The sequence below is a fragment of the Entelurus aequoreus genome, linkage group LG01 (genome assembly GCF_033978785.1).
Source record: "Entelurus aequoreus isolate RoL-2023_Sb linkage group LG01, RoL_Eaeq_v1.1, whole genome shotgun sequence".
NCBI lineage: Eukaryota > Metazoa > Chordata > Actinopteri > Syngnathiformes > Syngnathidae > Entelurus > Entelurus aequoreus.
In genome coordinates, this window is record NC_084731.1 from 36,508,265 (window position 1) to 36,525,615 (window position 17,351).

Sequence of the window (17,351 nt, forward strand, 5' to 3'; positions counted from 1 at the left end):
GCCTGCGTGCTTGTTTGTGCAGGTCTGTATATTAAGGCTGGCCAATATGGCTAAAAAATATTGCAATTCATTTTTTTCATATCATTTGGTCCCGATTATTATCACAATTTTTTATATTGTTTTTAAGCTACCAGTTTTAAAGCATCTGTACTAAAAAGTAAAGAAACTATAGAGACAGTTCAACATGTTGACAACCTACTGACTGAATAAATAAGATTAGATAAGATGAACATAGAAAAATATTTTATAAATGTTGACAAATTTGAACTATTTTACCGTCCTGAGTGTTTGTGCATTGGTACAAGACCCAAAATAAACAAAATGCCCCATCGGGGATAATGAAGATGTTTTAAAATGCATTTTCAAATTGTGATGCTGTTAACAATATTACGACTTGCAAATGTGCATCGTCTTTAATAACATTACAGATGAGATATTTTCAAATTCAAATGTCGGTCTGCTCTTAGCAGCTTAATCAGGGGTGTCCAAAATGGCCCGTGAGACGGCACGAGTTCAAAAAGGAATTTGAACGGCTTGGTGTTTTCAAAATACATGCAAATACCCAGCGGTCTGATAACTGCCATTGTGACGCTATCTGGTGGCCTTTGAGAGTAACTAAAGTCAGTGACCATTCATTATACTTTCATGAAAATACAGCACAGCTATGGATTATGTCACAATTCAAACAACCTTCCCGAGTAATGGTGCAGAAAAAATATTCAACCAGCACAAAAATTCGACAAACATGGTCACACACAACACTACCTGCTCACTGAACTTTGTTGATATTATAAAAAAATGTCCTATCACCATAAAAAAATCAAAGTTGCACTCATTTAAATCCATTACAAGGGATGATGGAAAAATGCAAAACACTCTCTCCACACTTATCCATGTTTGGCGCATTTTAGCTGCCTGATATTTATGACTGATTTTAAAACTTTAAGGAGGTTGTCACACAAGGAAACAAGGTAGGAGTTGAACTTTCAAATACTCTAAATAACAAATTATAACATACGTTAATTATATATGCATTATATTATATAATTTACTGACTATCAGTCTGTCGATCTCACGCAACACTTTTGTTTTTGTTCCCATTTTTCATGAGTTAAACTCAAAGATCTAAAACTTTTACTATATAAATAAAAGACCTATTCCTCTCAAATATTGTTCACAAATCTGTCTAAATCTGTGTTAGTGAGCATTTCTTCTTTGCCAAGATAATCCATCCCACCTCACAGGTGTGGTATATCAAAATGCGGATTAAACAGCAGCCTTAGGCTGCTCACAATAACACAAAGGCGTTTCAGAGACTTTGGTAGTACATCCAACCGGCCTCACAACTGCAGGCCACGTGTAACCACCCCAGCCCAGGACCTCCACATCCAGCAGGTGCACCTCCATGATCGTCTGAGACCAGCCACCGGACAGCTGCTGCAACAATTGGTTTGCATGACCAAAGAATTTCGGCACTAACTGTGAGAAACCGTCTCAGGGAAGCTCATTTGCATGCTCGTCGTAAGACCTGACTTCAGTTCGACGTTGTAACCAACTTGAGTGGGCAAATGCTTACATTCAATGGCGTCTGGAGCGTTGGAGAGGTGTTCTTTTCACAGATGAATCCCGGTTTTCACTGTTCAGGGCAACTGGCAGACAGCATGTGTGGTGTCGTGTGGGAGAGCGGTTTGCTGATGTCAACGTTGTAAATCGAGAGACCCATGGTGGAGCTGGGGTTATGGTATGGGAAGGTGTATGTTATAGACAACAAACGCAAGTGCATTTTATTTATGGTATTTTGAATGCACAGAGATACCGTGTTGAGATCCTGAGGCACATTGTTGTGCCCTTCACCTGAGACCATCACCTCATGTTGCAGCATGGCAATACAAGGCCCCATTTTGCAAGGATCTGTACACAATTCCTGGAAGCTGAAAACATCCCAGTTCTTGCATGACCAGCATATTGACCAGACATGTCACCCAATAAGCATGTTGGGATGCTGTGGATCGGCATATACGACAACGTGTTGCAGTTCCTGCCAATATCCAGCAACTTGGCACAGCCATTGAAGAGGAGTGGACCAACATTCCACAGGCCACAATCAACAACCTGATCAACTCTATGTGAAGGAGATGTATTGCACCATGTGAGGCAAATGGTGGTCACACCAGATACTGACTGCTTTTCTGAACCCCGAGACCCACAATAAAGCAAAACTGCACATTTCGGACTGGCATTTATTGTGGGCAGCCTAAGGCACACCTGTGCAATAATCTTGCTATTTAATCAGCATCTTGATATGCCACACATGTGAGGTGGGATGGATTACCTTAGTATATATGATAGTATATATCTGTATCATGAATCAATTTAAGTGGACCCCGACTTAAACAAGTTGAAAAACTTATTCGGGTGTTACCATTTAGTGGTCAATTGTACGGAATATGTACTTCACTGTGCAACCTACTAATAAAAGTCTCAATCAATCAATCAAAGAGAAGAAATGCTCTCTAACACAGATTTAGACAGTTTTGTGAACAATATTTGAGAGGGATATATATTTTGTGTATATAGTAAAAATGTTAGATCTTTGAGTTCAACTCATGAAAACTGGGAGCGTGAAAAGTGTTGCGATTATATTTTTCTTTAGTATATGTACACACACACACACACACACACACACACACACACACACACACACACACACACACACACACACACACACACACACACACATATATATATATATATATATATGCATATATATGCATATATATATATGCATATATATAGTTACTTTACATGCAGTCGGCTTTCGGCCCTCGGCCAAATTTTTTAAGCCCAATGCGGCCCCCCAGTCAAAATGTTTGGACATCCCTGGGCTAAATGCTAATGCTACATGTGCTATCAGAAGTAAAAAGGAGTGCAGACTCTCTAAACCAGATGTGTCCAAACTACGGCCCCCGGGGTAAAAGCGGCCTGCCATTGCCTTCAATTTGCCCCGCAAGACTTCATGAGTTCAACAAAGCCTTGCACTGCGGAATACTTTCCAATTAATCTTAATTACCAACTGGTCGCTGAATGTTACATTTGCTGCCATCTTGTGGAAAATGTATGTTAATCAGATTAATGACCTTTGATAGTACTTTGAAACAGTAGCACAGTATTCACTTATACAGTATGACACAATCCAAACAACCTTCCCTAGTCATGGTGCAAAAAAATAAATAAATACATCTACAAAATAAAGGTCAACACACATGGTCGTATATAACACAACCCGCTCACTGAACATTGTGGATATTATGAAAAATGTCCAAACACCATAAAAAATAATTCTAAATTACACCCATTTAAATCCATTAGAGTGCACGATGGGAAAAATTTAGAAACACTCCCTCCACACTTATCCATGTTTGGCGCATTATAGCAAAACTTTAAGAAGGTCATCACGGAAATAAACAAGGTAGGAGTCAAACTTTCAAATACTCTTAATATCCAATTATATCGAATGAAGCTGGGTAGGCTCCAGACTCACCCTTGACCCCAAAAGGGACAAGCGGTAGAAAATGGATGGATGGATATATCCTCTATATTAATTAAATATCCTCCAAATTAATATTATTTGTTCACACGCACACACAATTATATATACGTGTATATATATATAAGTGTGCATTGTGTGTGTATATACATATATATATTTGTGTATATATATATATATATATATATATATATATATATATATATGTATATATATGTATATGTGTATATATATATATATGTGTATATGTGTATATATATGTGTGTATATATATATATACAGTATATATATATGTGTATGTATGTATGTATGTATGTATGTATGTATGTATGTATGTGTATATATATGTGTATGTATGTATGTATATATATATGTAAATATACTTATGCTTATCCTCATATTAATATCATATTAATAATGCAACCTTCTCAGGATCATCCATGAGGACGGCTACTCGGAAGACGAGTGTAAGCAGTATTGCGCTGTGGTTTACAGTAACACCATTCAGTCCATCATGGCCATCGTTAAAGCCATGGTCAGCCTCAACATTGACTACAGCAGCTCTGGCAGGCTGGTAAGATATTACAATATTTTGTATTGAAGTGGAAATGTATAATGTTGCTTGCTACAGGTGTATCTAATGGTGTGTGCATATGAGAAATGGCACAAAACATTATTCTTCTGTGACTTAAAAAAACAACAAAAAAAACCCAGCCCTGACTTTGAACGCCACATCAATTTGTACCATTTTAATGGTTCTGATTTGGACTCGGGCTTCAAAAGGACAGCTTCATTAGCGACGTAGCTGTAATTATCCGCAAGTTCTTGAGTCAAGCTAATTATTACAGAACAAATGTGAATAAACATTATCACATCATATGCACACAGCAGCCTTCTCCAAGGTCTCACTTCACGACGTAAACATTTGTATTTATGATGTTTTTAAATGTGACCGCCACATTCTAACAGCTAGCATGCTAACCTGCTAGCATGCTAACCAGCTGCACATGTTCTCCTTGATTCTGCATCTGTTCATATTCTCTGTTTACCACATTTCTATTGGCAAAATATGTTAATCTACACTGTAAAAAAATCTGTAGATTTTACGTAAAAAAATTGGCAGCTCAGTCACCAGAATTTTACTGTAAAATGTACGTTGGTTTTTCCATCAAATTACTGTACCGCTGTTATATTTAAGGTAAAATCTTCTGACATTTCTTTTTACAGCGTAAAGTATATCTTTTTTTTTTTGGGGACGTGGCCACCTTCCCTGTCCTTTCTTAAAGGTGTGAGGCAGGGAGCTACTTGCTACTTGCCTTTTTTCTCGCATAATTTTATTTGCTTATTCTCAATTACCATTGATTTGTGATAAGACTTTTTCTGAAAAAGCAATTCCATATGCTCACAAAATTACAGCTTTTTTTGGTATTTTTTATTTTTTGTGTGTGCTACTGACCTTGACTCAGGATGTTGTGGATCAGAGGAGGGAATACTTCGAAGACCTTTTCAATTACACATACATGACTTCCTATAAGGAAACAGTGCCCGGGGATTGTGTGGTAGATTCTCCTATTTCTGGAGTAGTTAGAGTGCTCCTCGGTGGCAGGGTGGATTAGATCCACCCGGAGTGCCTCCAGGCTCTGGATGCTGTGGGGCTGTTCTGGCGTGGCCATCTAGGGCGGTGCCTCTGAAATGGCAGACCAGAGTGGTGGTTCCTCTCTTTAAGGAGGAGAACCGGACGGCGTGTTCCAAATATTGTGGAATGACACTCCTCAGCTTTCCCGGTAAGGTCTATTCAGGTGTACTGTAAAGAAGGCTATGCCGGTTGAACCTCGGATTCAGGAGGAGCAGTGTGGTTGTCGGTCGCGGAACTGTGGACCAGCTCTATACTCTCGGCATGGTCCTTGAGGGTGCATGGGAGTTTGCCCAACCATTTTACATGTGCTTTGTGGACTTGGAGAAGGCATTGGACCGTGTCCCTCGGGAAGTCACGTAGGGAGTGCTCAGAGAGAATGGGGTATCGGACTCTGTGATTGTGGCGGTTCGTTCCCTGTATTATCAGTGCCAGAGCTTGGTCTGCACTGTAAGTCAGACCCTTTTCCAGTGAGGGTTGGACTCCGCCAGGGTTGCCCCGCCAGGGTTGCCCTTTGTCACCGATTCTTTTCATAACTTTTATGGACATAATTTCTAGGCGTAGTCAGGGTTTTGAGGGCATCCTGTTTGGTGGCTGCATGATTAGGTCGTTTTTGCAGATGATGTGGTCCTGATGGCTTCATCTGGCCGGGATCTTCAGCTCTCACTGGATCGGTTCACAGCCGAGTGTGAAGTGAGTCCATAGTTCTCGCCCGAAAAAAGGGTGAAGTGCCATCTCTGGGTTGGGAAGGAGCTCTTTCCCCAAGTGTAGGACTTCAAGTGCCGTAGATTCTTGTTCACGAGTGAGGGAAGAGTGGATCGTGAGATTGACAGGCTGATCGGTGCGGCATCTGCAGTAATGCGGACCCTGTATCGATCTTTCGTGGTAAAGAAGGAGCTCAGCCAAAAGGCAAAGCTCTCAATTTACCGGTCGAGCTACGTACCTATTGTCACCTATGTTCATGAGATTTGGGTTGTGATCGGAAGGACAAGATCACGTGTAGAAGCGGCCAAAATTAGCTTTCTCCGTCGGGTGGCGGGGCTCTCGCTTAGAGATAGGGTGAGAAGCTCTGCCATTTGGGAGGAGCTCAGAGTAAAGCCGCTGCTCCTCCACATCAAGAGGAGCCAGATGAGGGGGTTTGGGCATCTGGTCAGGATGCCCCCGGACGCCTCCCTGGGGAGGTGTTTAGGGCACGTCCGACCGGTAGGAGGCCACATGGAAGACCCAGGGCACATTGGGGGGACTATGACTCCAGGCTGGTCTGGGAACGCCTTGGGATCCCCCGGGAGGAGCTAGACAAGGTGGCTGGCGAGACGGAAGTCTGGGCTTCTCTGCAGAGGCTGCTGCCCCCGCGACCCGACCTCAGATAAGCGGAAGAAGATGGATGGATAGACGGACGATATCAGCAGCAATCACACATTATTTTATTATTTTGTAGTTTGGAATGTTAGAAAAAGTTTGATCATGTAAAACTTGTCAAATAGAGATAGGTACACTTATTTATTATTAACCGTCTGGAATGGACTTTTGTTGTCTTTAAGTTGAAGTGGAGTGGCAATTGTTTTTGGGTGAAACAGTGATCACATTAATTAATTAAGTTAAGGTCATGATTAGGGATGGGCATTTTTTACATTTTAGCTGATACTCATCCCAAATCAATACTTAAAATGGTGCCCAAACTGGTACTTAATTTTTTTTAAAATATCCACATTTTTGTAAAAAAAAATTCAAAATAAAAAGTTCATTTTTATGGAACTTTGTGAAATTCAAGTTAAACAGACTAGTAATTTGAATACTTGAATTATATAAATAAAGTATAACTTGGTAATATGAGGTGGCGACTTGTCCAGGTGTACACCGCCTTCCGCCCGAATGCAGCTGGGTAGGCTCCAGCGACCGCGAACGGGACAAGCGCTAGAAAATGGATGGATGGATGGATAACTTGGTAATATATTCAAAAATTAAAAAATACAATCCACACCAAATTATCATAATTATTGCAGTAATAAGGAACATAGAAAATGTGCATAAAAGGACTTGCGTGTGTTGTGATGTTGATGATCAGAATTACGGGGGTTCATGAATGCACCTCACTCCCTATAACCGGTATTGGAATCACAATTGATTAAAAACTATTTATGTGAACTCTATTGATTTTTCATTCTTTTATATATTATATTATTTGTTTGATTTACCGATTGAGTGCAAAAATTTAACAATGTATGAGAAATGTGTATGAAGTGAAAACAAGGTATGAATAGCTCTTCTTCTTCAATCATTGTCAATAAAATTCTGCTTAATTTTCAAATATGAGATTTTTTTTAAATTTTGAAAATCCTTTCATTTTTTTATTTATTTCGAGTTATTCTATAAATATATTAAATACAATTACAGTGTTATTCCCATCATATTACTACTTCACTAATCATTCTTGAGTTATTGTTCTCTTTGTTGTAAAATAATTTGAATTGTTTGTTGTCTTATTCTGTGTGTGCTCCTGCAGGACGACGCTCAGCAGCTCTTTGCTTTGTCCGCCGCTGCTGAGGAGCAAGGCATCTTTCCTGATGACTTGGCCAACGTGATCAAGCGATTGTGGGCCGACGGCGGCATCCAGAGCTGCTTTGCTCGCTCGCGAGAATACCAGCTCAACGACTCGGCGGCATAGTAAGTGTTATGTCTTCCTATAACAATGATGCAGCAGGCACAGATAGATCGTTAACCTTTTATTGTAGCTTACTACTCCGAACATACAGCCGTGTTCCCGCTCTCCAGGAGTATAGTATTGTGATGACAACATTACCCATAATTCCCCGCGTCCCTCACAACTACGGCAGCCCTAGTAGCTCCAAATACATAACATCTCCTCCCCTCTTACAACAGATGTCCCTTTTAGAAAACAACAGAAATAATCAGCTACTATTTCAAAGAACGTAAACATACACATTCAACTTATTTCTGGTATCTAAGATTATCTCAACACGTGACTTAACACAACCAACTAAATGTCACAACCTTATCTTTTTCTTTAAACCACACCTAACAGGTATATGTTTTAACTCTAACTCAGGGATGAGGGTAGACTGCCTCTATCCCTCAACTGATCCCAAGGGGATTATTCTGCCCCTGATGGTCTGGGATAGTTGCTAACTATTCTAAAGACTCAAGCGTGTAGGGGGTCGCCGCTCTCTTTTAGGATACCTGCTCTCTGCAGGGGCATCAGTCTTATTGTCCACTGACGGAAAACCGTCTTTAGGGCTCAACTGCACATGTGTCTCAGTCTCATTTGGAGTCACACTTGCAGCTGGAACAGATGTATCTGGCACTGGATGTCTTACTTGGGTGTGGAGAGGAACTGAAGGGTTGGTCACTGCATCTGTCTGATCTTTCGAGGACAGCTCTGCTGACACTGGTGACGCAGACAGGAGCTGATCAGCATGTCTCCTCCAGACACTGTCACCTGTCTGAACGGAGTAGGAGACTGGTCCAGTCTGAGCAAGGATAGTAGCAGGAACCCATTTAGGTTCTCCACTGTAGTTCCTCGCTAACACAGTCTCGCCTGCTGTGAAGACTCTGTTCTTCGCCTGTCGTTCCCTGCGTTGTATCTGTTTTTCCTGTTGGCCTCGAACTGTGTCTTTTACTGCTGAGGGCTTCAACAGGTCGAAGGTCGTACGCAGGTCTCTCTTGAACATTAGGCTTGCAGGAGATGCCTTTGTAGTGCTGTGAGGAGTGTTTCTGTAGTTCAGCAGAAAAGTATGTAGTCTTTGGTGTAATGTTCCTTGTCCTTGTGATGCTTTCAGTGCACGTTTCAGAGTCTGAACGAACCTTTCAGCAAGGCCATTTGTGGCAGGATGGTAAGGAGCTGAGGTGACATGCTGCACTCCATTTGCTTGTAGAAATGCAGACATTTCATGCGACACCAGCTGAGGTCCGTTGTCAGAGACTAACTGAACCGGAGATCCAAACCGACAGAACATCTCTCCTAGCCTTTCGATGGTCCTTTCTGTGGTGGTAGATCTCATTATCGCCACCTCAGGCCATTTGCTGTGTGCGTCAATAGCAACCAGAAACATTCTGTCTTCCACTGGCCCTGCGAAGTCAATGTGGACCCGCTGCCATGGTTCTTGGGGATATTCCCACGGATGCAGGGGAGCTAATGGTGGGTTATTTCTGGTTTTGTGGCAAGCTGAACAAGATGTAGCCATTTCCTCGATTTGTTTGTCCATGCCTGGCCACCAAAAATAGCTTCTCGCTATTTCTTTCATCTTGACTATTCCACTATGTCCTGCATGAAGCTGTTGCAACATTTTTTCTCGAAGTGACAGTGGAATGATCACTCGCCTCCCCCATAGCAGGCATCCCGACTGGACAGAAAGCTCCAACCTCCTTCCCATATAAGGTTTCAGGCGCACAGTGTCACCAGCAGGTCGACCTTTAACAACAATGTCCATGACCTCTGACAGCTCTGGGTCGTTGCGAGTCACTTTTTTGATCTGCACTGCTGAAACAGGTGCCTTTTCCACCTCTCTAAAGTAAAAAATGTCCTCCGTTTTTGAATCGGGCTTTGTGACTGGAAGAGGAAGTCTGGATAACCCGTCAGCGTTGCAATGGGAGTCTGACTTACGATATTTGATGTCGTAAGCGTGAGCAGATAGCAGCAGAGCCCACCTCTGCAGTCTTGATGCAGCGAGAGATGGTATCCCAGTGTGTGGTCCCAGGATGGTCGTGAGAGGTCGATGGTCCGTTAGGAGAGTGAACTTCCTCCCATATAAATACTGGTGGAATTTCCTCACCCCGAAAACAATGCTCAGTGCCTCTCTTTCTATTTGAGCATAGTTGGACTCTGCCTTGTTCAACGTTCTGGAGGCGAAAGCGATCGGTTTTTCCTCACCATTTGGCAGTATGTGAGATAACACTGCCCCCACTCCATATGGGGATGCATCACAAGCTAGCTGAATTTGGAGTGATGGGTTGAAGTGAGTCAGCACCTCTGATGTGGTTAACGCCCCCTTGGCTTTCTCAAAAGCCTCCTGACAGCTGGCTGTCCATTTCCATGTCTTGTCCTGGCGTAACAACTCATGCAGTGGCTGTAGCAGTGATGCTAGATTAGGAATAAAACGTCCGTAATAGTTCAATAATCCTAAAAAGGATCGCAGCTGGCTGATGTTTTGAGGTGGAGGTGCCTCCACGATGGCTGTGATTTTGGATGGTGCTGTATGAAGTCCTTTAGCATCAATCACATGTCCAAGGTATTCCACAGATGATTGAAAGAAATCACATTTTTCTTTGCGAACTCTTAGTCCATACTCTCTCAATCTTTGAAGTGTAGCATCCAAGTTATGCAGGTGATCTTCATCATTTGCTCCTGTACACAGGATGTCATCCAAATAGCACTGCACTCCTGCTAGACCACAGAGTATCTGGTCCATAGCTCGCTGGAACAGAGCCGGGGCAGAAGTGATACCAAAAGGCAGTCTGCAGTATCTGAAAAGCCCTTTGTGTGTGTTAATAGTCAGCATCTCACGTGACTGTTCATCCACCTGCATCTGCAGGTACGCCTGATTGAGATCTATTTTGCTGAACTTTTGACCTCCACTCAGCCCAGCAAATAAGTCATCGATCAGGGGAAGTGGGTACTGTTCTGCTATTAAGGCAGGGTTGACTGTCACCTTAAAGTCTCCACATGTCCGGATTCCACCATTTTTCTTTTGCACTGGAACGATGGGTGTAGCCCACTCACTAGTCGTTACAGGCTCCAAGACTCCATTTTTGACCAAAGCATCCAAATCAGTTTCCACCTTTGATCTGATGGCGTACGGCACTGGTCTCGCTCTCAAAAACACAGGTTTAGTGTCAGGTTTGACATGTAGCTTTACTGTAATATTTTCCATGCAGCCCAGTTCATCACGAAAGACCTCTTTATGCTTTTCCAGTATCATCTGAAGCTGTGTAGAACTGTCTGACATTTTTCTCACCTCTTGCCAGTTGAGATGGATCGCCTTTAACCACACCCGACCCATTATGGCGGCGTAGTCTCCCTGGGTGATGTAGACTGGAAGTCTCACAGTCTGATCGTTACACTGCACCAGTACATCGGTCATTCCTTTCATGTGCACCGTGTGTCCAGTGTATGCTCTGAAAACAGTGTCTGCAGGACGTAGAGGGAGATGTCTCATGTGTTTCCTGTAGATTTTATAAGACACTAATGATGCCCTCGATCCAGTGTCTATTTGCATCTTTATGGAATGTCCTTCCAACTTGGCTTTGGCCCAGAACCCATCCGAGCTCTCACCCACATTCATTACCCGTATTGTATTCACTGTGGTAGACATGTCCTCCTCAGAAGAATCACTGTTACTCTCCTTTTCATATTTGACTGTGTGAACCTGTCTTTTCTTCTTGTAATGTGCACTTTTCACTTTATTTCCAGTCTTTGAGCCATCCTCTTTGCTCTTTTTATATCTGCACGCCCGCTCCACATGGCCTCTTTTCCCACATTTATGGCAATCCATATCCTTGCACCAACATGCAGATGCAAGATGGCCAGATTTACCACAGCGAAAGCATGGCCCTTGCACATCTTGGTTGATGCTGAGTTTGTGCACTTTCACATGCAGCTGCTGTGCTTCTCTAGATGCCATTTCCATAGACACACTTATATTAATGGCCTTTTCAAGAGTCAGATCACTTTCTGTAAGCAATCTTTTTTGTGCTGCTTCATTTGCCAGTCCACATACAAGCCTGTCTCTTAACGCATCACTCAGTGTGTCACCAAACTCACAGTGTTCGGCCAGTTTACGTAAAGCTGCCATGAACATGGTGACAGACTCACCCTCTTCCTGATGTCGCCGGTGAAATCTGAATCTTTCGGCGATTACCAGAGGTTTGGGGGAGAAATGTTTGGTCAAAATGTCCACAATGTTTTTATACGTTTTACTCCCTGGTTTCTCTGGCTGTAGGATGCTCCGAAGCAGGGTAAATGTCTTCGGGCCGATCACACTCAGAAAAGTAGGTACGATCTTGCCATCATCAATTCCATTTGCTGCGACAAAATAGTCAAAGCGCTCCGTGTATGAGCTCCATTGCTCGACATTCTCATCAAAGGGGCCAATCGAGCCGATAACTCCAGCCATCTTACTGGTCGTCTTACCGCTAATGGCGCTCCGTTTTTGACTTTGGTCGGTGTCGCTGGTCTCCGGTCCCCTCTTCTCTCAGCAGGAATAGTCGGAATGCCGGCGGACACCTGCGCTAGCATTAGCGTTAGCTCGGGGCTCCCGTGAGACAAGGAAAACTCTCCTCTTCTTAACACTGACAACACGCGTCGGTTCACTCGTCCTCGTCGCCACTTTTGTTATGTCTTCCTATAACAATGATGCAGCAGGCACAGATAGATCGTTAACCTTTTATTGTAGCTTACTACTCCGAACATACAGCCGTGTTCCCGCTCTCCAGGAGTATAGTATTGTGATGACAACATTACCCATAATTCCCCGCGTCCCTCACAACTACGGCAGCCCTAGTAGCTCCAAATACATAACAGTAAGTGTGTGTTTTTGTCTTTCTGCCGTAAAGTGATTTATATTATAATCACAGCCACTTGATTATTTACATAAACCTCAAAGAGGACAAGAAGTTAATTGGAAGCAGGTGATGATTGGAGAAAGGCTATTTCTGACATGTCTAGACTCATGTCATACAACTTCATGCTTTAACTAAGTTATATACTCAAAATAAAGAAATAAAACCCACGAAAAATTATCATAATTTCTGCAGCAATAAAAAACATAGAAAACGGGCTGAAATAATGTGGACTGCATGAGAATGTGGAAATTAACACTGTTCTCTTTGACCACGTGGTGATTTATGAACAAGTACAATGAAGCAGCAGAATCAATGTCGTACTTAGCGGTGTCCCAATAGTGATATCAGCATAAAAACAAGAATGGATGATATCAGATTGTATGTAAAATGTGTGATATAATGTCCAATACAAGCAGTACTGCAGTGTTTTTACTTGTGCAAAGCTAGACAGCCAGTTAACATCTAAATGTCCTCCAGTGAGCACACAAGGTTGGCCTTTTCATGTATTTTAGTCAAGTTATTTACAAATGGTAAACATGGTAGGCTATAAGCTACGAGGAGCTAGCAGATACACAACAGCTAAACACACAAGCTAGATATACGTAAAAAATATTTGAACAATATTGCAGTCCTAAACAGCACACTCATCAATAAAAACATGTATCAATTAATGATAGTTGCACATTACTTACAGATACATAGTCTCTAAGGCAGAATTGCATAAGAAACCATCCAGTTACAAACGTGTCCGCATCATTCCGTTTATTGCGTCATGAGCTTAACTTCATGAATTATGGCGGACATTTGATGTCGCTAGAAATCTGTCATAAGGTTAGTGTTTTCATACCTACTACTGTTATCTGAGTAATTTTACTTGATCATCACTCTTTATTTGCCACCATGGAGGCGAGAATTAGCAACTTGCAACTCGCTGCTAGCTCGCTAACAAGGACGCTACATTGCATTGAGGATTTCAGCTAAAATGTGTCATTGCGCATTTTCACGATATGATCACAGTATTACAACCTATTCGTTGGCCAAATGTATGTGATGTATGTGATTTATATTGTATGTATCGCACAAACCAACAAAGAATGTGCATGGTGTATGCCAGCAGCATGCAGAGCACTTCAAATGTGAGGATCCTCATGTTTGTTTCCATGATTGTGCTGAACGATCGCTAATACTACTGTAATAATATTACCACAGATATTGCCATACGTCTAATGGTGTCTCTTTCCTGAAAAAAACAACAAAAAAACCCTACTCTGGGCTCCCCAGAGAGACATAGAGACTAGCGAGCTAGATCTATTACCTTATTATTTAGCAGAGCCTGCGGTTGGATTCTTTAATATTGCAAGCAGATGAGCTCAATTGTTGATGTCTGAAAACAAACGACCTCAGCACAGTGAAAAGATGAATATTTGTTTCTTTGAGTGCTTTCTGAACTGCTGCATTATTCAAGGCAACAGCGCAAGGAGGATTATTTCTCTGTTAATAAAGGGCCAAATAAAACAACTCTGATTACATATGCATTTTACATGTAATTGTATTTATAGATTTTATTGGCTGGGGACGCAAATGGCAACCAACCCTTTGAATTTATTTCTGCGTTAATTTTTGTTGCGCTAATAAAACTGGATAACAATAGAGTACGAGAACACCACAACATTTTTGAAAACCTGCCGAGTGTTAAGTCGTAGCTGCTGCTCGGTGGCGTTTTTTTGGAAAATACTAGTCAAAATAATTTTTTGGAGTTATGCACCGATCGATTGGCGGATTTTCGTGAAAAAATATGTGATTGGCCATCGCCGATTAATACTTTTCAACGCCGATCACAAAAGTCTATCCCGTCTGGCTGACACTTCAATTATTTTTTATCTCCTTGACTGACAGAGGCGGCTTGCAGCAAATTGTGTATGTTCATATCTCTTTACATACAAACAATATAATAAACAAAAAGCAACAACAAATGTAAAAAGACATAACATAATGAGAAAAGGCTGAAATGTTGACACAAACAATGAATAAAAACACAAAGATGTGTTTTTAAATATATGTTATTTTCTTTTTATTCACCTATGTTATTACAAATGACATGTCATCGCACTCCCACCATATTAAAAGAATATCAATAACAATATTGTTTGTTTTATATACTCGAAGGCTCGACGCCGCTGCTGTTCATTTTACAATGTAAAATAGTTGACCATTATTGTTTTTTATGATCATATTTATACATTTGTAATCTTCATATTAACAGTATTGTTTGTTTTGATGTACTGAGAGGTTTTAGAACACTTTTAAATGTATGTTTACCTCTTGGCAACTGATATTAATACTTAAATTATGTTGTTGCTAACAAATCTTAAATACTTGACACTTTCAAACCCTTTTTAATTTAAGAGTCTATTTAAAAATACATGGGTTAGGTTTTTTTTACGTGGTATCAAATAATAGAGAATATGGAGAATAGTGAAAATTCATAGGTATCAACTACTGACATTCTGGTATTGTGACAATATTAATTATTGTGATCCATTATTATTTTAAAACTGCAGAAATGAGTATCTGATCTATTAAGCAACATTTGTGGCTGTATTTGTAAAAAAGAAGATGTTTCAGTCTGCATGTGTTTGTAGTTACCTGAACGACTTGGAGAGGATCACCACAGCAGATTACATTCCCACACAGCAGGATGTGTTGCGCACTCGCGTCAAAACTACTGGAATTGTAGAAACTCACTTCACCTTCAAGGAGCTGCACTTCAAGTAAGAACACAAAAGCACATCACTACTGTTACTACTGCCTCTATTGCCTCTACTACTACTACTGTTATTATTACTACTACTACTACGACGACTCAAAGCACACTTGGCATTCCCCTTATCTTATAAGATAAGGGTAATGACAGGTGTGCTTTGAGTCGTAGTAGTAGTAGTATAAAGTGTAAAGATACTCAGTTATTTGGCACTCAAAATATGTACTGACACTTATGTACCAGCTTATATACTACTGCAATACTACTGTATGTACAAATATTATATTACAGTACATATTTACTAATACTACCAATATGTGAATATACTAATGCTACTGTATGTGCATCATACAATACTACTACTGTATGTATATACAGTATATACAGTACTAATAGTACTACTGTATGAAGTGACATACAGTATATGATAATACTACTGTATGTACATTTTTACTAATACTCTACTGTACATGCTAATATACTATTACTGTATGCATATACAGTATATACTTCTACTCCTACTACTACTACTACTCTATGTACATGTATACTAATACTACTCTACAACTACTCTACATGATACTACTGCATGAACATATACTACTATTGTATGTGCATATATAATATTATTACTACCATAACCATAACTACTGCACAGACATACTGTATATATTACTGTACATGCATATTAATGTAAAAAGAGATTCAAAAACACCATTTTGAACAGCAAGTATTGGTAAGTGGTCCAAAAATATAAAAATAGATATTAAAAAAAAAAATTTAATCTTAAAAAATGTCCAAATTTTGAATCAAATACTCATGACATATTTAGCTAAAAATGAAAAGTGTATTGCTGTAGTAGTTTAAATGTATTGTAATATTCCAATTTGGAATAAGAACTTTGTTCTAAAAAAATATATTGTTTTTTTTGGTAATATGCAAACTTTAGTCTCATAAATTTGGAAATTTTATTTTCCCACTATTTTGAGATTATTTTCATAACATTTGGACTATTTTTTATAACATTTACATTTTTGCATTACTATTTTTTTGTCATAAAATTCCATTAACATTTTTGTAGTATTTTTCCCCATGATCTTATGTCTTTTATCTTCTAAAATCACAATTTATTTCTGGTTATATTTCAACATATTATTTTCATAAAACCAACATATTCAGTCATTACCATAGCCTTCCATCATTTATTTCTGTTATGCCTTTTAGTTTAGGTCAGGGGTGTCCAAACTAGGTCCGCAATTGGCCTACTTTGGCCAACGAGACGGCATGAGTTCAACAAGCAATATGGCCAGGCATTCATCCATCCATTTTCTACCGCTTGTCCCTTTCGGGGTCGCGGGGGGTCGCTGGAGCCTATCTCAGCTGCATTCGGGCGGAAGGCGGTGTACACCGTGAACAAGTCGCCACCTCATCGCAGGGCCAACACAGATAAACAGACAACATTTACACTCACATTCACACACTAGGGCCAATTTAGCGTTGCCAATCAACCTATCCTCAGGTGCATGTCTTTGGAGGTGGGAGGAAGCCGGAGTACCCGGAGAAAACCCACGCATTTAAATTTAATTATCTGGCGGTCTGATAAGTGCCTTATTGCCACCATGTTGTGGACAATGTGAGTGACTCAGGCCAGTGACCATAGAGTGTGACCAAAGAGTGTACTTTGTAGTGTACTTTGTAGTGTCTGTATGCACAGCATTCACTTATATGACCTAATCCAAACAGACTTCCCTAGTCATGGCGCAGAAAAAAAATTTACAACCAGCACAAAAAGTCAACAAGTATGTCACACATAACACAACCTGCTCACTGAA

At 40.6% G+C, this 17,351-nt stretch overlaps 2 protein-coding genes across 4 annotated transcripts in view; one reads left to right on the forward strand and one right to left on the reverse strand.

The window, feature by feature from the left end:
• The window catches only part of LOC133651248 (guanine nucleotide-binding protein G(i) subunit alpha-2-like), an 81,506-nt gene that overhangs the window by 45,649 nt on the left and 18,506 nt on the right, over window positions 1-17,351 (forward strand). For all 3 annotated transcript variants that reach the window (XM_062049308.1, XM_062049317.1, XM_062049324.1), the window contains 3 exons: window positions 3,980-4,121; window positions 7,684-7,844; window positions 15,401-15,529. In XM_062049308.1, the coding sequence (XP_061905292.1) occupies window positions 3,980-4,121; window positions 7,684-7,844; window positions 15,401-15,529 (432 nt within the window). The remainder of the gene's footprint in view (window positions 1-3,979; window positions 4,122-7,683; window positions 7,845-15,400; window positions 15,530-17,351) is intronic.
• Window positions 7,887-11,445, reverse strand: LOC133651239 (uncharacterized protein K02A2.6-like). Its single transcript, XM_062049296.1, has one exon. The coding sequence runs from the start codon at window positions 11,411-11,413 to the stop codon at window positions 8,333-8,335; it is 3,081 nt and encodes a 1,026-aa protein (XP_061905280.1). The 5' UTR covers window positions 11,414-11,445; the 3' UTR covers window positions 7,887-8,332.